Here is a 25,648-nt window from a genome sequence, read left to right on the forward strand (position 1 = left end):
CACACACACACACACACACACACACACACACACACACACACACACACACACACACACACACACACACACACACTACAACTATCATTTAAAAGAAATCAAGCAGACCAACAAAACTAAATTGCAACACAATCATCAACAGAGACGATCACAGGCGCTGAGCAGTGTGTGTGGTGGTGCTGAGATGTACTCAGAGTCTTTTTAAAGCAGCTCCGGTTTCACTCTGTGATCTCACAGAGATCCTCAGCAGCCTTTAAATGGACCAAACACACAGCGCTGCCAACATGCTGAGCGATCCAACGGTCCCCTGCTGCCGCTGCAGTTGGCTCCGACCCTCTCGACTCAACACTAATGTTTAGCATAGCTTCATGCCTGAAGTGTTTGTCTGTGATCATGTCATTGTTTAGAATAAATGTCACATTGTGTGTTTACTCGTCTTCCTTGCTGGCTTTTTGCCAACACGTCTAACATTTGAATGTCAGTTCACGTATTTAAAACGTAGCTGTTGTCTAATGAGACTGCCGGGTAGTTTGCTTCGTCCTGATTAAAACCAGGTGCCTGTTTGAGCAGCTGAACAGGTTTGCGTTGCTGTAATCATCCCTCCGGTTTATAAAGGCCATTAAAAGATCCCTTCCTCCATCATCGATGGTTTCTTTCAAAGTAAAAGGCGGAAACATATCGGGATGATGCACCTTCTTCATCAACACTTCATATCGTTATCTCTGATTCACCACAGATAAATAATAGGTACAATTATTATTATTATATTAAAGGCTTCAGATCATTTTGAAGAACAATAAGCCTCTTTGTCACCATCAAGAGGCCAAAGGGATATTTTTAAAACTGTAAATTTCTATAAAAGCAGGTTTATATGTTCTTATTTACTGATACAGTTATTGATCCCGTATCGACACATGTTTGTCTTCTGGAAATGACATTTTTAAATATAAATTACAACAGCAAAGATTTTTGGTTTTATATAACGTTCAGTTTATTGTTATTACGGACTGTGCACACTCTGGTACATGTAAAGCATTGTTATGATGTTGAGAGTACAGCAACATACATGTGGTAATAACGGTATAAACAAGTGCAATAATTGCTTCAGATGCAGGTGTATCGCTACTCACAGCAGCGATGTCACGATAATCTTTGTGATATCAGTGCTTTATATACGAACAGTAAGTTTCCTATGATCACAACCTCTGTAACTATCAAACAAACCCAAACACATTAAGTTTCCCTCCATCACGGTGGTCTAGTTTCCCACAAACACCTCCCATGTGTAAAGAATGCGTTCCTGCCATCACTGTGGAGAGTTGGGTTGGTCCCTCTCCTCTGAGCATCATCATTCATCATCGTTTCATTTCTGCCACACAACACTGAGGCGTCCATCCCCCCTGCATCCCTCGGCGGAGGGCCGCCGCCGCCGCGGCGCTATATTTGTCCGTATAATGAGGAAGAGGCTTTCTGGGTAATCACCGTGTCTGGCCCAAATGGCATACGGGGGGTCGGGGGAGGCGGGGTGGGGGAGCCGGGTCTCACCACCGGGCCAGCCTCGGATTTACTTTCCTCCCATTTCAGAGGGCAACAACATCCTTCAGACGGTTTGTTCGTCCAACACGATGAAGTTTTTTCACAACAACGACAACAAAAAGCAGCCGAGCGCTCATGAAAGCAGGAGCAGCGCTGCGACGGGGTTATGATCCCCATAAGGAGGCCGACCCGGTGTCAGGTACCGGCAGTGAAACGCCGCAGGCTCGGGTGTCCCTGCGCTCTGATCAGTAATTGTATTTACCTCGCCTCCATCTTCCCTCCATTAGGGCCGGTAATGAGGCGAGTTGTGAGCTGAGCAGTTCGCCGCTGACGACGGTCCTGAGGATTCTTAATAGACAGCTGTTGGCTCGGTGGCAGGAGAAGTCCGACTGATCTGTTTGACAGCTGCGACCCACCGCTCGCCCGCCCAGCGCCAGCGTGCTCTCTGATCATGACTTCTGAAAAAAGACATAAAACAGATTTAAATCCAGCAGCGTGTTATCCATGTAGCCTGCTGGGTAGTTTGGGGGAAAAATTAGAGACACTCTTACTCGTGGCGACAGCACACCGCAAATCAACTTTTATGTTTATGGGACAAATTCTGGTCAATGAATTTTGTTATTTTGTGTCTCCAGATTGTGATTTTAGGACTATTTCCATATATTTCCAAAATACTGAGTGTCTGTCCATCCTGAAAAAGGAAGTCTCTTCATCTGAAACACAGACTGGATATAAAGTGTTCGTAGCTTCAGGTCTGTAAAAATTTTTGTTATTTTATACACTTTATTAATCCCCGAGGGGAAATGTCTTCACTACAGCAGGGGGGCTCTCAGGGGGGAGATGCTGCAGCAGGCTGCCACTAGCGCGGCGCCAGGTAACCTGACCTGAGGTGCATGTTTTTGGATGATGGGAGGAAGCCGGAGAACCCGGAGAGAACCCACGCAAGCACAGGGAGAACATGCAAACTCCGCACAGAAAGGCCCAGGACCGGATTCAAACCCGGAACCTTTTTTGCTGTGAGGTGACAGTGCTAACCACTGCACCACCGTGCCGCCAAAAATGGTTCTGATCCAGAAGTGTCTTCAGCTGCAATACCAGCGAGTGCCACTAGAGGTCGGCTCCAAAAAGCCTCCGGCTCCATAGACTCCCATTCAACTTCTCTCATCAAATCCAAAGTGAATAAAATGTGTCCATCAGTTATCTCGGTGTTGTTAGCTAAAGTCACTCCTTCTTCTTAGTTTTCTGGAGGTCCATCTGAAAATAATCCCTCATTCATTAGAAAAGAAGATTCAAGAAGACCTGTTTTTGGGGGCGTGTCTGTTTGATTGACAGGCCTGTGGCGCAGTCAGGTTACAGCTGTCGGTGGGCGGGACGTAGTATCGTCAGGTTTCCGATCAGATTGGTCAGACGCACCGCTGGCTCCTCCCCCAGCTCGTCCAAATATGGTCACTTCCTGCTCCAAACCGCTCTGAACTAACAAGATGGTGACGGACAGAATCTGAAGTGGAGGCTTCAAAATTCCAATTCCTCAAATTCCATTTATTAAAAATTAAAATGTGTATAATTATAAATTTGTATAAAGCACTATAATGTAATAAACACTCATCCTTTATAATGAGCTCCAAAATTCTGTCACCAATGTCCGACTCTTAAAAAGATATGTTCACAGTTTTTTAAGTTTATTTTTTTCTGGGTTTTCATCTGAATGTAGAGCAACTTTTGAATGAAAAAATTTGTCAACAAAGAAAATGCTAATTAATACCACTGCCTTCATGTGAATATTAAGAGATGGTGCTGTTGTACCATTTCAGTGGAAGCGGATGGAGACGATGTGATTGAAAGAGCTGAAAAATATGGAAAAAGAACGTAGAAACATGGAGATGTGACGTTTCTGTTGCTGTGAGGAGGATCACCGTTTCCTCATCACTTCATACAGATTTGAAATTCGCCGTGCTGGTGCTTTCGTCCGGACACTGAGGTGTCCAAGATGTCGTCAGCTGTGAAATAATACAATAAACCCATGTTCAGTCCCGACGACCTTCGTCTTTGAGGTCATTTTATCTGCAATGTTGAGGGCAACTTCATCTGAATCTGTCCTTAGCAACACTGCATGGGATGTTTCTAGGAGTGTTAAACGGTTCCATTCATCATAACTAGAAGTCAGAGTGACTCGCTGTACCATCTTGTGGTACAAAGCGGTATTACAGGATGGGCTGGAGCTAGCTGGTTAGAAAGCTAACTTCAGTAGATTTCTCTCTAATACACGGACTTCTCTGACAAAACGTCAACACTACATATTTACAACGACATTTACACAAATACTATGGATACGTTTAGTTGTTGTTTTTAATGTTTTGAACTAAATATCTTGCAGATTGTCCCTTTAATGGCTTTCCTCCATGACTTTAGGATATGTTGAAGCCATTCATAACGGTAAATATCTGACTGAGCAGCGTGCGGAGGACTCGGAGGAGTCTTTGTTTCCCTGCAGGAGTCGGACGGTCTGTTTTTGTTCTGCTCGGCTGCCCAGCTGTTCCGTCTGAAGCATGAAGACCTGCGGCCGACATGAGACCAGAGCACGGATGTATTTAGAAGTCGGGTCGTGTGATGAGAGACAGGAATTCAAAATGAGCGTTCCTGAGCGAGTGCCGCAATCCCGCCGGGATCCTCCGAACGAAGCCGGCGTGGTTCCCTTTTAACTCCGAGAGCCAAACGGGTTTCATACCAGCTCAAATATTTTTACAAGCTTCAGAGCAACATTTATTTGGTCGACCAATTTTTGTTAATCTTCACTTTTAATAACTACCAGTATTTAAAAAAAAAAAAAAAAGAATATTCTGTTCATAAAATGTTGTTTAAAATGTCTCCATGTGTGGATCAGATCAGATTTGTTGTAAGTCAACTGTACAACAAAGCTTGTTCAACTTCTGGCTCAACTAAGTCTAACAAACGTAATCACGCAAAGCTATCAACGCACCGCAGAACGTCAGCGTCCGTGTTAACAGGTGAAACCAGCCGGTGTGAGACTGCGTGTTTTTAGCGTGAGTCATGACTGTGCTGTGTCATTCTCAGAATAGACCCGGTGCTTCACGCTTCCCTGCAATCAAACCAGGAAAAGATCTGCGATCACGTCTGCACGATATAATCATAGAAGAAAAAACAATGTCGGCTTATAATTGTATCGCAGCGATAATTGAACAGGTGGAGGACGCCATTATTTTCCGGTGACTCTCCCTGTAGGTGTGTGTTCATGTGTTTGTGTCTGTCGCTCTGAACGAGGGTAAACACAATCATCACTTGTGACCTCAGACGTTCATTACTGATGAATCACTGATGTTATCAAAGAGAAAGTCAATGAATCAGTGACAGGACGGGCAGTAGTAGTGCTGCAGGAGACACGCTGCCATGTGAGTGTGCAGCAAGGTAGAGGTAGCACACACCGTGCAGGCAGCCTACATTAACCCGGGTTTCCCAATCCAGCGAGCACTCAGAAAAGAGGCGGAGTTTCCAGAGTATGAGCAGCCACCTACACCGGCAGCTAAGCGGCATATTTTACAAATGAAGAGCAAACTATAACATTAGATCAATTCAAACAAGTTAAACACATAATCCAGGCTGAAAGCAACACGGCTGCAGGAAGGAAAAACAAAAAAATCACAGACGGGGATCCTCTGAACAAATGCATGAGTTAAAAGGCTTCTAATATCACTGCCCAAATCATCACTGGAGCACAAGTGCCACGCAAAAGGCAGTTGGTATATAAATACAATTTCACAACAAAGTACAAACATGGCATATAGCATTTGCTGTATATCATATAAAAATGTTTGGGAGAATCAAAGAGTTTTGCCGGTCTCTGAACACGAGCTTCTCGCTCCACGGGATCTTCTGGGATTGGTGACGTCATTTTCCAGGAGAATCATTCGGTCAACAGGCGGTTCTTTTATTCGGTTTGATCTTAAATATAACCCGGAGCAGGTTCAGTCTGCAGTTTAAGTTACCGTGGCGATGTGTCCCACTTAGAAGTGAACCGCACACGAGTTCAACCTGAAGTTCCCTCGTGGTCCAGGCCTCGGCTGGGTCACGTTAATGTGGTCGCTGTGGATCGCAACTTTCATTCTTCACCTGCTGTAAACTGGAGACATTCAGGGAAATGAGTCGTCCAACAAAACAGCAGAAAAAACAAACATTAAACCTCATTTTACTGCATTTAAATCATGTAATCACACTGGTGCCCCGAGCACAGACGGTTCCTCTGAACTCTCAGCCTTCAGTCCACAAACACAACACAACTGTCTGCAGGGCAGTAAATCTGCTGTACCGAGCTAATCCAGCTCAATGTGTGTGTGTGTGTGTGTGTGTGTGTGTGTGTGTGTGTGTGTGTGTGTGTGTGTGTGTGTGTGTGTGTGTGTGTGTGTGTGTGTGTGTGTGTGTGTGTGTGTGTGTGTGTGTGTGTGTGTGTGTGTGCGTGTGTGCGCAGAGATCTACCAGCACTGTGAGACAAAGAAGTAGCTGTAGTGTTGTTGGTTTACAGCAGGCAGCAGGTGTGAAGGTCGACACCTCTCCTGTCAGTCTGCACATTTTGGGTTTATTAAGTGCTTTGTGTGTGTGTGTGTGTGTGTGTGTGTGTGTGTGTGTGTGTGTGTGTGTGTGTGTGTGTGTGTGTGTGTGTGTGTGTGTGTGTGTGTGTGTGTGTGTGTGTGTGTGTGTGTGTGTGTGTGAGAGAGAGAGAGAACATCAACACAAACATCAATAGGTTTATACTCAGACATGATTCTTTCAGGAGGGGTCCCAATCAGACTGAACTTTATTAGTTAAATCTGATATCAGAACAGTTTATTTGACACTTCAGTAATCATTGAGGCAACAAATGTGTGATTGAGTGGTCATAATTTACTCTCCAAATAATAACTGAATGGCCTGAGCTGTTGTGGCTGAATGAGCGAGTGCAACAATCTGGGTGCGTGAAAAGGATTTTCAGTTGTGACCCCTTTATGTGTCATTTTTATTTTTTATATCACATGGCTGAGATTCACTACAGTAAAGTAACTGTTAGCATTAAAAACTATTTTCCACATTGAACAATTTAAAGAAAAAGCATGCCGGTATTTTCAACAGTACTGATGGCCCTTTTTATGCTGATTTATTTTTGAAGCGTATTTTAGTTGGAAGACAGACAGCTAGATTTTACTACTATTTATAACCATGTGTCAGATACCTCAGATCAACTTTTGTCTTGTGTGTTAAAATCTGCCAACTGAGTTGTGTAAAAAGTTGAATTCTTCCACAGACACGCAGAAGTCAGTCAGAGGTCAGAGGTCAGGAGCATTCGTTGCCCTGCTGCTGCGGTTGAATCCCGAGGGCCGTTCAGATGATCCGATAAACGGACCTGAATCCGTTTTGAAACAGAATTTATGATCTGAACTTTATCTGTGAGACAGAGACGCTTCAGTCTGTAACTGGCTTCTCGTTTTACTTCTCGTTCGCCCCGACAGAAGGATTTATTCTTCCTGCTGTGCTATCTGTCATTTTGTCAGAGCAGGTGTCTCTGTCTCTTTTTTCTTTCCAAACAGCAGATATCTCATTCTGGAATGAGGCTCCTGGTTTTGGGCCGGGCGTCGGGGGAGGGGTTTAAGATACCGAGTGGCCGGAGAGAAGGAGCGAGCGAGGGGAGGTTAAACCCCTGAAGACCCGGCCGTGGTTCTGGCCTGATCCGCTCGGGGTGTACATTTCCCCCTCTTGAGTTCCAGAAAATTGGCAAGATTAATGCTGCGGCAGAGGGACCGCGGCGCTGATGGCGTTTCCAGATGGTCGGCGGATTTTAGCGGCGGTGGCGCGTCACGGCGTGGCCTCCGACCGCCGCCCCGGGTTTATGAGTCGTGTAAAAACCTTTCAGGCCTGAGGCCCGGGTCCAGTCAGCAACAGTTTGGGACACCTTGTTATCCGTTTCTTTAAACGGTGCAACGGGACGGCGCTTCAGACTCTCGCTGCACTTTGATTTAGTTTGGTTTCACGTTTCATTTCATTCAGTTCAATTTGAAAGGTTTCTGTTGGGAGACGAATGTCACTGCATTTTATACACTAAGACAAACTAAAATGATATCACGGAGAAGGACTCGGCTACAGAAGTGGGTCGGCTCAGGTTGAGCGTCAGCTGTAAAGAGGGTCTGCCAGTCTTTGCACTGTGATATGAAAGTTTTCGATGTTACATGAGACCGGAAAGTGAAACACAAGAGTTGGAGTCCTCCAGCTCGGCCTAGAGATGGACCCAGCAGGAGAATGTAGAACAAATCGATGATTTAGCTGTTTTATTGTTGGCAGGAGAGTCACAAATGTAAATGTATTCATGAGGGCGGGGCTAAAGGAACATCAGGAAGCTTCACGTAATCTGCTGGTTAGATCGAGTGGAAGAAGAAGTGTTGTGTTGTTGGTGGTTAAAAGGTCGTCAGAATTGTAAGAATTCATCCTGTTGGGACTTCGAACAATCTTGACTACAATTGTTAAGTTATATTGCTGTGATGAAAAGTTGTCGATTTATTGACTGATTCAAGTCATCTTTATTTACAGAGCGCCAAATCACAACATGATATTTAACACATGAAAGTCCTTCCAGCAGAACTTTACAGCATCATACAGAGAAACACAACAATTCAACAAGGCCCACGTAAGCTAGGAGGAAAAAAACCTCCTCTTTATGGGAGAAAAACCTGCAACAGAGCCAGGCTCACAGGTGGGCGGAGCCTCTGAGGGGAGAGCAGAGAGAGAAAAGAACAGCATGGAGATCCAAAACATGAATGGATTGTTGTTTGGATGGTTTTGTTGATCAGTTCTTGTTCTTGTTCAATGTTCTTGCTCTCACCATCCTGATGGTCGAGGCACCAACCGCAGCATCGAAGGTTTGAGTCCCGACTGAGGGACGACTGTCCTCCGACTGTCCTCCGACTGTTGCTCCCTATTTATCTTCACACAGAGGAGATGTTCTAAAACAACTCTGTACAGGAGGTTACTGTTCAGATATGCCAAGAACGCCACATTCATTGTATTCCTTCATTTTCATAATGAACATTTCTGCCAATCCAGTGTCTTGGGAAAGCCATGATGTGTTTGAGACTTTTATGAATTCTACGTTTGTTTGTTTGTTTGTTTACTTGCAGATACCGTTAATGTTTTTTTGTTTTTTTTCCAATAAAAAAAAAAAAAGAATCCATAAAATCACGTGGGCTCATTTTGCATTAAAACAACTGAAGATGAAGCTGGAAAAATTGTTTTTGCTCTCTGATAAATACAAAAATAAAAGATTGTTATGGGTTTTTGACCATATATTATGTACTAATAGACGTACATCAAATTAAAGCTTCTAGATGACTTTTGCATAAATATTACACATACATAAGCAAACCTGTATTATCATCAGGAAAACATTACCCACATACATTAAGTCGTTGTGGCCGTCTGTGAGTCCTTGCATTAAAAGGCCTGTCGGTCACTTTCGGAGTGATAGTGATAATCCTGTGAGTAAAGGCTTTGAATATTTCCTCGAACACTTGAAGCATCCGCAGCATACAGCTTCTAACCATCTGTCACTTCTGACTGGCAGACGAGGATGAGAAGTCAGTTCACAGCCTGCAAGTCTCAGCTCAGGGGTAAAGAGGCGTCCAGTTTTCATAGCTGCACACTGGAGGGGCAGTTTGCTGCAGGATCTGCTCTGCGACGCCCTCCAGCTGCTGCAGCTGTGTACTGCAAGTGCATGATGGGAGACTTTGGTGCATGTTTTGTAAAATCGAATAATGATGCAGTTTGATGTTTCTGGATGGACCGATCGCCGTGGTGACAGCTGAGAGGAGAGTGTCAGGCAGAGAAGAGGAGGTCAGCGGATTTGTTGTGACTGCAGATACACACACACACACACACACACACACACACACACACACACACACACACACACACACACACACACACACACACACACACACACACACACACACAGGAAACACTCCTTATGTCTAAAAATAAACTCAGCAACATTTAACGTGATTACTCAGTTCACACTTTCATGCAGGATTTATGATTGTTAAAAAAGGTGTTGAGCTCAGTAAAGAAGTTTGGATGTGACTCAATTACTTTAACTTCCATTAAAAAAAAAAAAAAAGTAGAGACATTTTTAAAAGTATGTGTTTTTCAGGTTTGGGTTCTTTCTAAATTGGCAAATCTGACTAATTTCCAACCTAATTTCAACACTGACATAACTAATGTTACAAAACTGTGTGTCAGAGATGGTTAAAGGTCAGAGGTCACAGCTGTGTATAGGAAAGCATATTCCTTGTTGAAGTATATGATAAACTCAGAAACAAAATAATTTCCTTCTAAAGATAATCAACAGTATTTAATATATATTTATATTTACTATAGTCTACTTGGTGCACAATAAAACTTCCACTACTAGAACATTTTGCTCTCGAAGAAGATGCGTTTTATAATAAAAATAACGAAAATGTTTTATTTCAAATTTATCTGTGCTTTATTTTAAAATAGATTTTTTTTTTCCTTCTAAAATTCTTCTTCTTAGATTTATCTTTACAATATATTTGTATATTTATTAGGCCTCAAATTAGTTTTAGATGGTTTTTTTTACTGTCCTGTTTACATATTCCAAGTTGTTTTTAGCCATATTGATTCATATTAGATGATTAATTTTTTTACTTTTGTTTATTTCTTCATTCATTCCAGAGGCCTATTTATAAAAATCCAGCTTGCTTTTGTTTTTAATATTCTTCAAACTGTCCCAACATTTGGGGGAAAGGCTGAACACATACTTAAGACACTTAACATAAAGCAAAAATAAAATAAAAAAAAGAATGAAAAATAAAAGGAAATGGACCAACATCAAAGGAGGTCTCCCTCATCTGTCCCCCACTTCTTTATTTACTTCAAAAAGAAAGAAAACAGTTTCTTTCTGGTTGAAGGATCTGCCCCCTGTGGTGTATTTGGGACTGGGGCCTCCACCAGGCGGGCCGCTGCCTGCTGTGGGCCTGCAAGGCCTGCAAGAGGAAGACGACGCACGCAGACCGCAGGAAGGCCGCCACCATGCGGGAGAGGCGGCGGCTCGGCAAAGTCAACGACGCCTTCGAGACCCTGAAGCGCTGCACGGCCTCCAACCCCAACCAGCGGCTGCCCAAGGTGGAGATCTTGCGCAACGCCATCAGCTACATCGAGTCCCTGCAGGCGCTGCTGAGGGCCGGCCGGGACGACGGCTTCTACCCGCCGCCGGAGCGCTACGGCGGGGACTCGGACGCCTCCAGCCCCCACTCCAGCTGCACTGACAGCGCGGTGAGTTCAGGGATATATAGACTAATTATTTTTGAGATTCAAGCAATAAAACATGAACAATAATACAGGCTAATTATAAAACTATAATAATAGGCTACATCAGTAGTCTATTATTCATTTATTTAAAATAAGAATTGTCTTTTTTTGGGGGTGCCGTGTGCTGCATTGAGGCCACATTTTCTCTGACCGAGTTTAGAAATAATGTCACTGCTCCTTGTGTTAAAACCTCTTTTCTAAATCAGTCCCTCTCTTTTCTTTCTAGACTGATTTTAACAGCCCGACCTGCCAGTCAACCAGAAGAGGAAGTTATAACAGCAGCTCTTATTTCTCAGAGACTCAAAACGGTAAGAAAGTACTTTGGTATTTCATGGCTAGAAATGAATAAAGTGGTTTGTGTATCAGGACTAAGAAAAATAAAAACAATAAAACAGCAGTAATAAATAGTGGTAGTCAAATGATATGTAGCATAAAACAGCATTAAAACAAGTAAAGAATCTAATTGTATTAAGAATATCAGGGGACACGTGTCTTTAGTTTAATTCAGACATGAACTCAAAGTTTTAGTGTCTACTTTTGAACAGATGTGAAACAATTTTTTTTTTTACTGACTACAAGGTTGAAGACAATGAAACAACTTCATCTTCAAGAATAATTTACTTCACATTAAATTGATAGCAAACACAAAGTGAGGATATACAACATTTTCAGATGTGTTGTTGTTTTTCTCAGATATTTGTGTGTTTCCATAATACAATTTTTTTTTAACACTTTTCTCCCAAATATAAAAAAAACAAAAGTCCAAAATAAAAGGTAATAAATGTTTGTATAAAAGCATTTTATTTACGGTGTGATTTTCTGTCCTTCCAGGTGGTCTGAAGAGCGACCGGAGCTCGGTGGTGTCCAGTCTGGACTGTCTGTCCAGCATCGTGGAACGGATCTCCACCGACACCAGCAGCCTGCTGCCGGCCGCTGACAGCCCCCGGTCCCCGCCGCCGGCCCCGGGCACTGAGACGGGGCCCGCCCTGGGGCCCGCCCTGGGGCCCGCCCTGGGGCCCGTCCTGGGGCCCGTCCTGGGGCCCGTCCAGGTCCCCTCCCCCACCGCCAGCCAGGACCCCAACCTGATCTACCAAGTGCTATAGACCCTCACACAGATCTTCTCCGGGGACTTTCACATTCTGTCACAACGTCCGCTCACACTGACAGCGATCACCTTCACTTTTTATTTAGTTTGAACTGAGGCTTCACAACCGGTCTGCATCAACTTCAAAATGTATGTACGAAGGAGTTTCCGTTCCACACCTGTATTTATTCCCTTTTTATGAGAATATGGAAGCCCTTTCCTGCTGAAAAAAACAACAACTCTTAATTGAGCTTAAGCTTATTTTGTAGTTTTAAATCGCATCTGACGGAGTTCAACTGTGGATAATATTTCATAGGCTTTATAGTTACTGAGCAAAACTGCATGCAGTGATGAAGACTGAGGAAAAGTTCAAGAATTTTTTTTTAAATATTTGTACATTTTGTCTTAATACATAATTGTAGGAAAAGGGAGGAAAAAATAGAATCCTCAATATCAGTTTGTCAGTTTAAAAAAAAAAAAAATCTTTTTCAAACTGAATATTTAAAATCTGATTTTGAACTTTTTTCAGAGACATTTTATTGATCCCATACAGGGAAATTCATAAAAGGGGGAAACTGAAATACAAAAATAAAAAGGAAGTAGCCAAAGTCATAAAGCACAGCATTTTATTTTTTACAAAATAGAACAATGATTTACTTTCCCAGCAGGATGGTGCTTCCATAGCCGACCCTCCAGATTCCTTCTTCTGTTAAAATAAGATCAAACTACTTCAACGGTGGAAACTGTAGTTTTATTACAGGTTTACTGATGAATTGAAACCGGTTCAGTTATTTTTGCTATATTTGTATTTTATTTTAAGTTATGAAAATATTTTAAGACCGAGTAATTCAGATGGATTTTTTTCTTCCTCTCTGTTTAAAGTCTATTTGATGATTGACGGAGGCCAAAAAAACACCCATTAACATTCCTCCTCTTTACTCGATCTGAAGTCCTGAAGGCCCCAGCTGTTGAACTTCCTCAGGAAAAAAACAACAACCCTACAGTGAAACTGACATTTTGGGAAAAAAAAATATATTACTAATTAATAAAGCAAAATTTCCTCCAGTAAAACTTAAAATACAATTTCAGACGCATCATAAATTATTCATGGAGGAATTGTGGGGATTTTTCCTCCCCATCAGTTTTGAAGTCAAATAAAAAAAAGTGTTTTATTTCACTCACTGCAGTGGAGGACCATTTTTCTGTTTCTGTACATATTATGTAAATAAGAGCTGATTTGTTTCCACTGAAAGTATTAATTATGTATTTAATGTTTATGTCTTCATGCTTTTGTTTGTTGTGAAAAATGTTAAACTTTATATTTATACATTTGAAAACTGATTGACAGTCTAATGACGAATAAATGAATCTGCTTATTTATAAAAAAAAAAAACAAAAAAAACATGACTGCTTTTTGAATGTATTAGTTTTTGATACCATTTTTTTTCCCAGTCTAATGACGGTATATTTTTTTGGGGAAAAGCAACAAGAAAACATTCAGTATTTTTCACATAAGAACCCTAAAAAGGATTTAAATGTAAAGTATTTGGCCCCACCAGCCTACCCAAAGTTATTCATTGCTTCTCTCTGCTGCTCTTTTCTCTCCCCTCTCCCCTCAACATATCGAGGTAGATGGTCGTCAGCCTCCCAGCCTTTTTCTGTTGAAGGTTTATTCCTGTTAAAAGGGAGTTTTCCCATCGAGCCATCGCTCATGAAGGGGTAAAGGTTTAAGGACCTCACCATGTTAAGTGCCCTGAGATGACTTGTGTTGTGATTTGGTGCTATATAAATATAATTAAATGATATATAGGCTTTAGTGCTATTAAGTATTAACTTTGATTGCAGCTACTCCTTTATTACAAACTCAAATTTTCATCTTTTCTTTTATACTTTGCATTTAATGTTTAAATACATAGTTTTGTTTAATTAGATATTGTAATGAATATTCTTGAGTATTAAATATAACTTGATTTAAAAAATAAAAATCAGTAATTATGGTGAACATCACAAGTCTTTATAAAAACACGACTACCATAAAAGCTTGAGCCTCTGAATGAATATATGCCATTCAAACTAAACCTCAGTTTGACACTGATGGACCTGTTGACTCTCCAAGATAAACATCGCCACCGTGTGACTGCTTGGAAGAACTGCAGGTTTTTTTGCACTTCCTCTATCAAGGTCTCATTCTTACAAAAACGAAACCATCCCATCATTTGTCTGGTGACTGACATGTGTACATTTCAACTCAACTATGACCACTCTGCCATAAATTTTACATTCACAAATCATATTTAGTTTTTCAGGGTAAGGTCACTTAACTCTGATGTCCTGGACTATTGAGGCGTTTTTAATTTGGTGCCACTCAGAGGGGAGTGTGATGCTTTCTTCCCCCAGCTCAGTTGAGACCTCTGGGGGAGGATCGGTGCACGAGGCCCATCCCTCCTCGGCAGCTCCTTAAATAACCACACTTGGACGAAGGACTGTCAGCGCAAATACCATCGATTAATATAAAAGTGTTCGTAGCTTTCAGCTCTGAAAAATTAGACAGAAGTGCCTTCAGCTGCAATACCAGCGAGTGCCACTAGAGGTCGGCTCCAAAAAGCCTCCGGCTCCATAGACTCCCATTCAACTTCTCTCATCAAATCCAAAGTGAATAAAATGTGTCCATCAGTTATCTCGGTGTTGTTAGCTAAAGTCACTCCTTCTTCTTAGTTTTCTGGAGGTCCATCTGAAAATAATCCCTCATTCATTAGAAAAGAAGATTCAAGAAGACCTGTTTTTGGGGGCGTGTCTGTTTGATTGACAGGCCTGCGGTGCAGTCAGGTGACAGCTATCGGTGGGCGGGACGTAGTATCGTCAGGTTTCCAATCAGATCGGTCAGATCCACCGCTGGCTCCTCCCCCAGCTCGTCCAAATATGGTCACTTCCTGCTCCAAACCACTCCGAACTAGCAAAGATGGTGCCGGACAGAATCTGAAGTGGAGGATTCATAACGGCGGTTCAGTTTATTTGAGTTTGACGATCCAGTTCACATGTGCTTTGCAGACTTGGTGAAGACCTTAGACCCTTAGACTGCGAGAACATGGGAATACTTGGGTTGCTGCAAAGAGCTGTTCGCTCACGCTACAACCATAACCATGTTAATGTCTATTTAAAGTCTTATTTTTTTTTATGTATTTCCATGCATCTGTGCTACATAGATAAACATACCTTGCCTCCAATAATAATGATGACATCTTTTGCCAAATTATCAGCCATGTAGCAATTAAGTTTTTAGACCAAGAAAATCTGATGGACCTATTTTAATCCTAATAAATTCAATAACAAAAATATACCATAATGATAAGATAATATTTGGCTACAATGAAATTATTTTTTGAGACTTTGTGGTAAATAATTGTAGTTAAACATCAAAGTCTCCGTTCGTTTCCCGCCGTCTGCATCTCGTAACACGAATCTCAATTCAACTCTGCAGTTAGAAAACAGCGTTGAACAAATGACTTTAAAGTTACACATCTAAAAATATTGAACTTTATTGATTTCTGAATGACAACAAATCTACAGACATGGCTTGAGGAGTCACACTTTATTTACAAAATTACTGAGAACCAAACAGTCAACGTGAGGAGGCGTGACGGCGAGCAAGTTTACAAGTTTTTATTCCTATTGAGCAGCTAAAGGCTTCTGGTTGCATGTGTTGGGACGCGGTTGGATAACCGCAGAGTGAACCTCAGCGTTTCTGGCTTCTTCTGAGCTACGACCTTCGCCAAAGTGTGCGTTGCTTCATCAGGCATGTGTCCGAGACATTTGCAGTTTGGTTTCTGAGCGCTGGCCAGCTGAGCCGCTCTACTTCCTGCGGCGGGCGGCGGCTCCCTTCTTGCTGCTGTGATACGAAACACACAAAAATATCGCATGTCAGAACTCAACGATTGTTAAATTTTGGTTGAGCGAGGGACAATCGATGGTTGTACCAAAAGTTGAACACAAATTCACACTTCAGAGGTTTTTAGGGACTGCTGAGTAGTCGAGCAATGAGAACGCGCAACGCCATTTAAAGATATATATAAAAGATATAAAATATAAGTTCGTTAGTGAGCATATCATCCAAAATCCCTCCAAAAGATATAATTGAAAAGTTGTGATAAAATCTGTTAAATACAGCGACTGAAGACACGTCGTTCACTTGTAGCAGTTAAAAATGAAGTTTGAACTTTATTTTTCGCTGATTGAAATGGAAGCTAGTTTACAGGGTCACAAATCTTTAGATTAAAATGCATATTTTTCAATAATAACAAACTATAGCTGCAAAGCATGAAAGAATGGAAGAATTAAATGAATATATTTAATATTTAATTAAAAAAAAAGTTTCTTGTGATAATAACTTCTCATTATATTTTCAGTGAGATTTTGGACGTAACAGAAAACGTAACGCAAAACTCGGCGACGAACTCGAGCATCACTTACCTGCACAGGTTGAATTATTAGAGGCCAACAAACTTACTGTGAAAGTCTTCTACAGCTGCTGTTATGATTCCATCTCCCACACAATCATATAAAGTGGTCAGTACAAAAAGTCATCATTATAATGTATGGCTTTTGGTGAACTTCTCTGTCGGGGTGATACATCAAAAACATATTTGCCTTCAATCTAAAACTCAATAAGCTCTTTCTTGAAATTCTTACAAATTACAAATGTGTGTAACTATCATATATTTGATTAACTAGTGTAACTGTTGGTTTTCTTTTTCAGGATCGGCTGGTTTACAGCTCAATTTAAATGTAATATTTGAGAGAAAAAATACATAAAACGTTAAAATAAGAAGACAGAAGGTAATGCCCAGTATTTTTTGTTAATGCAAAATATATTGCGAGGAAACACAAAAGTATTCCTTAAAAAAAAATCTCGCTTCCTCTGGGAAACACTTCAGTTTATCTGTGCTGAGTTTTTAGTTGTTTTATCTACTCACGTTAGCTAACTGCTATGTTAGCTTGTTTTCTGCGGCATTAACTTTTCTTCAAGATAAACAACTGAAATGTTTGTTTGAACTTTTACCATATTAGCATGTGTTAATGTTTCAATGAGTAAAACTGGTGATCTACGTATTATTTTAGTGAGTTTTTGGGGTGTTTATGGCTTTTTAATACTGATTGGAAACACAAAGGTGACATAAACGCTGACGGTTCAGATGTGTGACCTGGTGAACGTTGTTTAAGGTTTATGACGCCATGTGCTGCTGACGGGAGAGTTTGTGACGTTCACCCAGACAACAGCTGGAGTTAAATTAAGTTCAGAGAATACCGTGTGTCAGTGAACACAACACCGACAGCGTTCTGGAAGGAACCAATGCTCCCTGTACATGAGCACCTGGGAAACGACCCAGCAGCAGCTTTGGCATCGGAGGCCGTTATCCTCGTCTCAACGGGCGCTGAGAGCCGAACGCTGCAAGGCATCATGGGAAACCAAGACAGGGCCATGCATGTGATTTTACAGCGAATCCTGCTCAGGCTCTGAAGCTCCAACACGCTCCTACGTACCTCCTACGTACCTGTTCGACCGCTCGCTGAAGCTCTCGGTCACCGAAAACCACCTTCAGCTCCTACTTTACTTTACATTACTAATCTGAAGGCAGTTCAAGAGTTTGATTCCAAAATGACATCGTTTCACCTTCATTCGGTCTCAGTTTGTTTAGCAGGAGGTGAAATATTATCACGTTGTTGTGGTTGAATACAATTAGAAGACAATTGATATCGCACTTTCTTCCTGTTTGGGTTTTGCCTGATAAACTGTCCTGAAGGTCGAAACGCTAACACATTGCGGTTAAGTGAACAGTGTTGTATTTTTTTTTATATATGTAAATACAACAAAAAAGAAAATATTATTATTATTATAATATAAATATTATTTAGGTAAAGAAAACATCTATATTTATCATTTTGACAAACTTTACATCAAGTTATCAGAAGAAAAGCTTCCTCTCAATGAAATACCGTGAGAAGGATTTATAATTTAAATTTACAATTTGTGGCAGCCCATGTTTGAATTTCTCAATTTTTTAGAAATCTCCAAAATAAAGCAGAATTACTTTTTAAAAATAAAAGCAACAACTTTTTTTTTTGGATTTCTTCGGTGAACAGATGTCACTTTTTGAAAACAAACTTTGACCTTCAGTTTCCCCGGTTGGTGTGTCGTCTCCTGTCTCGGCCAGCAGGTGGCGCTGCGGTTCTCGGACGTCCCTTCATGCTAACATGCTGCAGGCAGGAGCGCTGCTGAGCTCGACTACTTACAATTTACTGAGCTCCTCCACTCTCTTACGCAGGGTTGTAACCTGGAGGAGATCAAACAGATCACGGAGGGTTCAAATCCCAGAGAGGCTCGACTCCGGAGGAGAGCCACAACGACGCTGAATGACGTCTGTCACCTGATCATTTACTGCATTTGGCTTTGAAATTCTCAACAATTTAACTTCCACTGTAACATTTTTTTAAGTAAAAGGCAGTAAAATGCATTTAAGCTAAACAGCAGATCAAAAGTTGAATGTATGGGAATAGAAAGAGAAGTCACAAACTGTAATTTAACAGTTTGTTATTTACATTTTCTCATATATAAATATAATTGTAGATTTAATTTTGATTGCTCTCATGACCTTCAACCATAAATAGTTTTATTTGAGACCGAATCAAACCTGCTGCTTCTGTACCGAAGTAGGTTCTAATTGTTTTTAATGGAAAACAGCAAAAGGCCTCAAAAACCTAATAAAGGAAAAAGTTACAAACTGTTCAACATTAAAACATTTAAAATATGTGATAAAACAATATGATGAACCCATTTGGCTAATTATTAGAATAAAACCAGAATATGCATTGAGGAATACAAAAAATAATTTACGTTGAAGAAAAATCTGAAGTGAAATATGACATTTTTAAATCAAATCTAACAGGATAAGACTGAAGGATAAATGATCTCATCACAAGAAAAAATACTTGACGGTATTTTTAAACAGCGTCTCTCGACTTCTGGACCAATTTTTAAATGTTTTTAAAAGAAGGTTTTTAAATGGAAATATTGGTATGAACATTGGTTCATCACTCGACTCAACCTCGATTGAGAAGTTCGCAAACGGTGATGAAGGTTGTTGTGATGTGACGGCGACAAGAACAAAGTCTCACCTCGTACTTCTGCTTCTTAAGTCTCTCCATGTGGTCGAACTTCTCAGACTCCAGCTGGGACATCCATTCATGCAGCTCGTTGATCTTGTCCCTGCAGGAAACACAAGAGTTCAAAAAAATAAAAATAAGAATTCTCCAAAAAACAAACACCTGATGCTTTAAATGAGTCGAACAGCTCGTACACATCCACTCATTCAAGTCTTTGTTTGTACTATGTTTTTTTACAGTGTAGAACAAAACTGAAGACAGCAAAACTATAAAATAACAAAATATGTTTTAGAGTCCTCAAAATATCACCTGCAATGTTTTTTAGTTAATAAGTGAGCCTTGTCAAAAAGACATTTGGTGGAATTTCTCGGCTACTTAATGTGTTTGAGACCATCAGCTGTGGTGCTCAGCAGAAGTATTTAACCGCTGTAATAAACCATATTATGACAAGAATAAATAAAGAGAAATGACAGTCCATCATTACTTCAAGACATAAAGTGCAGAAAATTACATTTGAAAAACTTAGAAAGTTTCCTGCAAGTTCAGTTACAATAATAATAATAATAATAATAATAATAATAATTTGGAAATTCACTCAAGTTAAAAAATCTCCAAACGAATGATCTAGAAATAAAAACGTGTTATTTCAGTTTTGATGACTTTTGTTTTGTTCTATAATGGAGAAGTTATTAGAAACTGTATGATACTCTGTGTCTTTAAGACTCTTTTCAACCGTGACGAGTCCAAAACATGAGCACCCAGGAACCAACGTGGGGGAAGAAATATGGAGTCGTACTTCAGCTTGTCCTCGTTCAGATGGTCGATGTTGAGCTGCTTGCGACGGGCGGCCAGGATCTTCTTCTTCTTCTCTCTCTCAGTCTCCTTCTTTCCTCCTCTCTTCTGGTCAGCCTGTTCACAGCATAGACAAACACACACACACACACACACACACACACACACACACACACACACACACACACACACACACACACACACACACACACACACACACACACACACACACACACACACACACAGACGCCGGTTAACAGCTGATAGGGCAGCACACTGCTGCTACACACAGAGGTGGTGTGTGTGTGTGTGTGTGTGTGTGTGTGTGTGTGTGTGTGTGTGTGTGTGTGTGTGTGTGTGTGTGTGTGTGTGTGTGTGTGTGTGTGTGTGTGTGTGTGTGTGTGTGTGTGTGTGTGTGTGTACTGACTTTCTGCAGGTGGCTGCTGTAGTTGGATCCCATGCTGGACAGAGCTGACTTCTTCTTGGCCTCATCATCTGCCTTCCTCTTCATGTCAGACTCCTCCCTGATCCGCCTCTCTTCCTGGTTTCACAAAAACCACAGAGACGTGTGAACGACACCATTCAGCCTCCGGCTCTCCAAAGAACAGAAAAAAGGAATATGCAGACATCTTATGAGGCTCCTTGACAATAAGAATAAAATCACATCTTAATGTTTGAAGAGCTGAATAGATCAAATGTGACAGAAGGACGCACCTCCCGTCTGGCCTGGCGCTCCTTCTCCTTCTCGGCCCGGACCCTCTGCTGCTCAGCCCTCTCAGCACGACGCTTCTCCTGCAGCCGCAGACGCAAAGCAAAACCATCACATTCAACTCCACCACACGTTACACAGCGAGGCCGAACATCCGACCTCCAAACTACATGAAATACATTTTACATTTCATTTACAATCAGAGCTGAGCTTTCTGTTTCCTAAAGCAAAGATACAAATGAAGAACCACGTGTCTCACAGGAACAACTTTTATTTGTATTTGAGTTCTTTAAGGAGGATAATTCCCTTCAGATTTCTAACATAAATGTGTTGGTTTCTTAATGTCAAGTTGTACTTCTTTATCATTATTTAATTTTGTTGTAATTTGGTTTTCCAGCTCAGATTTTATAATATGACAAACAAAATAGCAAATATTTAGACTGAAATTTGATTTGTTATAAATCCTCTGCTCTTTTTAAAATCTTTCTGCTTCTCTTTGGGGTTGTTTATTTTCCTGAAGCTGAAGGAGATGGACAAAGAAATTCTGAATAAATGATCATTTCATACAATCTTTTAGCCGTGGTGCAACCAGGCAGCAACCATCAGTGATGTCATCAACCATCAACCATCAGTGATGTCATCAACCATCAGTGATGTCATCGTTGGTTTGTGAACGTTATGAATCCTCCAGTTCAGATTCTGTCCGTCACCATCTTTGCTAGTTCGGAGCGGTTTGGAGCAGGAAGTGACCATATTTGGACGAGCTGGGGGAGGAGCCAGAGGTGGATCTGACCGATCTGATTGGAAACCTGACGATACTACGTCCCGCCCACCGATAGCTGTAACCTGACTGCACCACAGGCCTGTCAATCAAACAGACACGCCCCCAAAAACAGGTCTTCTTGAATCTTCTTTTCTAATGAATGAGGGATTATTTTCAGATGGACCTCCAGAAAACTAAGAAGAAGGAGTGACTTTAGCTAACAACACCGAGATAACTGGTGGACACATTTTATTCACTTTGGATTTGATGAGAGAAGTTGAATGGGAGTCTATGGAGCCGGAGGCTTTTTGGAGCCGACCTCTAGTGGCACTCGCTGGTATTGCAGCTGAAGACACTTCTGGATCAGAACCATTTTACAGACCTGAAGCTACGAACTCTTTTAGAAACAATCTGTTGGTGAAACTGTCTCCGGCTGAACACTCACAATCCTATCCTTGAGAGCGATCAGCTCCTCCTCCTCCTTCTTCCTGTGCTCAAAGTGAGCATCGATCAGGCCCTGCAGCTCGACCAGATCCTTGTTCTGACGTTTCTTCTGGATGTCCTGCAGGACGGAGGAACGGAAACAGAAGTCAGCCGGGCGGAGAAACACCACAGAGCATCAGAAACCCGCCATGTTGTCACTTTACTGTGACTTACATCAAAGTCCACTTTGTCACCATCGGGGATCTTTGGGGCGCTCGGCCTGCAGGACAGGACGGGTCATTAACGGACCGGCACGGCACGGATTACAAAGCTGCTTCGTTTTTGTCTTTTCAGCCAAATAACTGATGAAAATGTCGACAGAAATCATTTGAAGTCTACGTGAAAAGGAAACTTACTTGAACTTTGGCTTCTCCTCTGCAGGTTAAGAAATGAAGAGCGGATAAGTACACGTCATCGGGTTAGAAACACAACTGATCACTTCACATCTCTCAGGCATTAATCTGAGTGGTTTCACTCTATACGACAGATAAGATCAATTAAAAGGACTTTTTAAATTAGGGTTAGGACAACAGGAAAATAAGAGCAAAGATTTATAAAGTTTGCTTTGAGTGCAGTTACAGTAATTTTAATTGTTAATAATGTTTTTGCTTTATATTACAATATATAACACCAGTGTTTCAGCATTTTCATTTTTCCCAAAACGTCACACCTAAAGTATGTGTCACATTTTTTTTTTTTTTACTTTTTTGGCTTGACCCCAAAACTATCTGATACAAGCAAGACAAAGTGGTTTCCGATTTCATGTCTTTTCATTTAACCCAGATTGTGGCGGCTCCATGCCATGCAGATGAGTGTACCGGTGGGGTCGCTGCACAGTGAAACACGTGTTAGCATCTCAGATTATTTCACCCTTCTTCTCCACTAGCAGTTACATTTTTGTTTTCCCTAAAAGCATTTAAACTGCATGTTTCTATTCGTCAGGGCCAATCGGGCAGGTGGACTAAATTTGGAGGGAAGCAGGCGTTCCCTGAGTTGCAGATGTCAGACCTCAATACTGAAGTCCTCCCAAAACCAGAATGACAGATTTCAGATTGGTCAGAATTTGTTTTTAAAATCAACATACCTTCCTCTTCAACGGCCTCTGCATGCAGCAAGCATCGAAAAACAAAAGCAGAATAGACAAGAGTGTTAGCAGGCGCGCTGGAAGCAGCGAACTGTACTTCCAACGGGCTAAACAGTCAGACAGTGGATGTGCTGCAGTTTAGCTTAGCATGTGTAAATTCAAAAATTATTTCCAAACGTCAAAGAATTTTAACATCATGTAGATTTCCACAGCACTAATTCAATAATTCAGTCTGTACAATTAAACATTTAATGTCATGAAGTGCTTTTTCATGTTAAAAAAAAGTCTGCTCACTAAAATATAACAAAACATAAAGAGGGAGCCAATTAGAAAAAAAAAAAAAACTCCTCACGGCCGTTGAGGTAAGTAAACGTGTCGAACAGTATTTGGGAATTTACAGCTGGCTAAATAAAGTCTTTGGTTTGTCAAGGCCACAGTTTCACCTTTAAACAGGTCAACAGCGTGTGATCCCGGCACACTGAACCCCGTGTTCACATGCCAACCGACATTTCACGAATGTCAAAGTAAAATAAGGACGTTAAACGGTCAGAGAAGATTTACATGTTTGGATCGACTTCAAAATAAACTGTCACGGTCTCTTTTTTAAATGTATTTATATCTTATTCTTCTCTTTTTATTATATCAAGATGATTATTTCCATGCGTCACAGTAAAAGTTTTCTCTTTATAGAAGTAGTCCGAGATATAAATGTAATGTGACGTTCACCGTCATCAGGGTTCATGTACTCTGAGTTGATGTGGAACCGGAGGATCAGTCGGGTTAGACCGAGGAAATGAAGGCCAGGATTTATCTTTTATAGGATTTGATCAGATAATCTCTTTATAAAACATTCACTGTGTTTGTGATTGACAGCTTTAAGCATTTTATCTTACAGTTAGCTCGACTTATAGATAGAAAGACAGATCATTGTCATTGTAAATAAATACACGACAAAAATCCTCTTAGCAACATAAAATTAATAAAAGATTAAAAATAGATCAAATATCTCTAAATATAATAAGACGTGTATGTCTCTGTACAGAAATCATTAACTATTTTGGAGAATAAAGTGATCAAATATGATCAGAAACCATAATTATAGGCTAATTATTAACTAATGTAGATTTTCAAGGTTTACTTATTTATTTCTTGTAAAATGGCCTGAATTTATTAAAATAATGATGTTTTCTAGTTGAATTAGCCAGGAAGCTAACGTTTTGACAGATGTGATAGTCAGTTTAATTATAGAAAATCACATCAACTTTATATTTTATGAAAGGTTTGAATTGATACTGTCATAATACAAACCTTTATTAACTGTATTGTACCGTATGCTGTACTTTACATGTTAGCGTGAACAAGTACAGAGATTATTTTCTTCTGTTAGCGTCCACTACGATAGCTGATCCAAATGTTCCTGCTAAATTGACAGATTTCCCCTAAAATAAATATCATTTCAACTTCTCATAAAGAGAATGCTAACAGCGCTAAACTCGGTTTTATATCAACTCAAAACTAAAAGTCATAACTGTTAAATGCTTTTGTTCAAATAATTTCAGCATGTTTACATTTTCCATAAAAGGTATTCACATCCCAGCTTGTTTATGCAGCACATTTTAAGGACGCCCGTCTTTGACTTTGACTAGAGGTGAAAGGAAGGTAGCGTTTAGCGTGAGCCGACACAGCGGACATGTGTGGGTCAGAATTATTGGGTCTGCCCTGCTGAACCTGAAGCCTGGGAAAGGATGGTAGAATACCCTCTTCCCCCCTGCATGCCACATACCTTCAGGCTCAGGCTCTGGCTCTGGTTCTGGTTCTACCACTGGTTCTGGCTCTGGTTCTGGTTCTGGCTCTGGCTCAGGGGCCACCTCAGGGGCCACCTCAGGGGCCACCTCTACTTCCTCTACTACCTCCTCTTCTACGGCTACACAGCATGCAACGAGTCACCAGGGGAGAGGAAGGGCGGTGAGAGGGTTAATGGAAGCAGAAGAACAGGGACAGAGAGGTGGGTGACTGGAGGGGGGGGGGGGGGATGAGGAGGTCACATGACGAGGGGGGGCCGCCGCTGGATGGTGCTAAAGCGGGCGAGACAGCAGGCGGTTACAGGAGGGAAAAGGTCAGTCATGGATGAAATGCGTCGGTTTCCCGGGAGATACCTGCACTGCAACTCGACAGAAAAAGACAGATTCTATCCTGACGTAATCGAAACGTTTGACACCTGGTGTCGTCTCATCGATCTCACATGGTGTTAGTCTTATAACCAGCATGCCCCAAAAAAAAAGCACATGTGGAGGTAAGAACACAAGTTTGATCTTTTTTTGTTTTTTAAAGGATGTCTGACAAATTAGTAATGGGTGATGTGAGACTTATCATCCAGAATCAACAGGCTGTGTCTTACCATCGTACTCTTTACGTCCAATCCGAGAAAGAAAGGAGCAGAAGAACATTATCAAAAGATCCCCTTTGTACCCATGTTTCACACAATCCAGGAGCAAAATGTGGGTACACTGGGGATCCATGCTGAGCATACACAGGGCGGTCCTGGAGGGCCGTTGGGCGTCGGCTCCGGAGGACCGCGCTGTTGCAGATCATGCAGAGCTGCAGGACGCTTCTGCCAACAGGACAGTGCAGCCTTGTGATTTTTCTTTTGAAATATTTCAAAGCTTTTCGACTTTTGGT

At 41.2% G+C, this 25,648-nt stretch overlaps 2 protein-coding genes across 2 annotated transcripts; one reads left to right on the forward strand and one right to left on the reverse strand.

The window, feature by feature from the left end:
• Window positions 1-1,668: 1,668 nt before the first annotated feature.
• On the forward strand, window positions 1,669-13,780 carry myod1 (myogenic differentiation 1). Its single transcript, XM_069714538.1, has 4 exons — window positions 1,669-1,781; window positions 10,497-10,860; window positions 11,123-11,204; window positions 11,728-13,780. The coding sequence occupies exons 1-4, from the start codon at window positions 1,669-1,671 to the stop codon at window positions 11,997-11,999; spliced, it is 831 nt and encodes a 276-aa protein (XP_069570639.1). The 3' UTR covers window positions 12,000-13,780.
• Window positions 13,781-15,554: 1,774 nt separating this feature from the next.
• Window positions 15,555-25,512, reverse strand: tnnt3a (troponin T type 3a (skeletal, fast)). Its single transcript, XM_069714522.1, has 10 exons — window positions 25,368-25,512; window positions 22,242-22,260; window positions 22,060-22,105; window positions 21,848-21,964; window positions 20,645-20,722; window positions 20,358-20,471; window positions 19,935-20,047; window positions 19,151-19,241; window positions 18,269-18,309; window positions 15,555-15,866 (listed from the first exon to the last, which is right to left on the reverse strand). The coding sequence occupies exons 1-10, from the start codon at window positions 25,495-25,497 to the stop codon at window positions 15,830-15,832; spliced, it is 786 nt and encodes a 261-aa protein (XP_069570623.1). The 5' UTR covers window positions 25,498-25,512; the 3' UTR covers window positions 15,555-15,829.
• Between the last annotated feature and the right edge of the window lie 136 nt (window positions 25,513-25,648).

The sequence above is a fragment of the Brachyistius frenatus genome, unplaced genomic scaffold (assembly GCF_029030835.1).
Source record: "Brachyistius frenatus isolate BFR_SWC_R1_liver_20210118 unplaced genomic scaffold, ASM2903083v1 Contig_131, whole genome shotgun sequence".
In the NCBI taxonomy this organism is placed as follows: domain Eukaryota; kingdom Metazoa; phylum Chordata; class Actinopteri; family Embiotocidae; genus Brachyistius; species Brachyistius frenatus.

Coding starts and splice junctions, on each gene's coding strand:
- myod1 (XM_069714538.1), top strand. CDS start 1,669: ATGAAAGCAGGAGCAGCGCTGCGACGGGGTTATGATCCCCATAAGGAG. Junction 1,782..10,496: donor GTGTCCCTGCGCTCTGATCA/GTAATTGTATTT, acceptor TTCTGGTTGAAG/GATCTGCCCCCTGTGGTGTA. Junction 11,205..11,727: donor TTTCTCAGAGACTCAAAACG/GTAAGAAAGTAC, acceptor CTGTCCTTCCAG/GTGGTCTGAAGAGCGACCGG.
- tnnt3a (XM_069714522.1), bottom strand. CDS start 25,497: ATGCTCAGCATGGATCCCCAGTGTACCCACATTTTGCTCCTGGATTGT. Junction 20,472..20,644: donor AGCGCCAGGCCAGACGGGAG/GTGCGTCCTTCT, acceptor TTGTGAAACCAG/GAAGAGAGGCGGATCAGGGA. Junction 15,867..18,268: donor GTGGAGGAGCTCAGTAAATT/GTAAGTAGTCGA, acceptor TTCGTATCACAG/CAGCAAGAAGGGAGCCGCCG.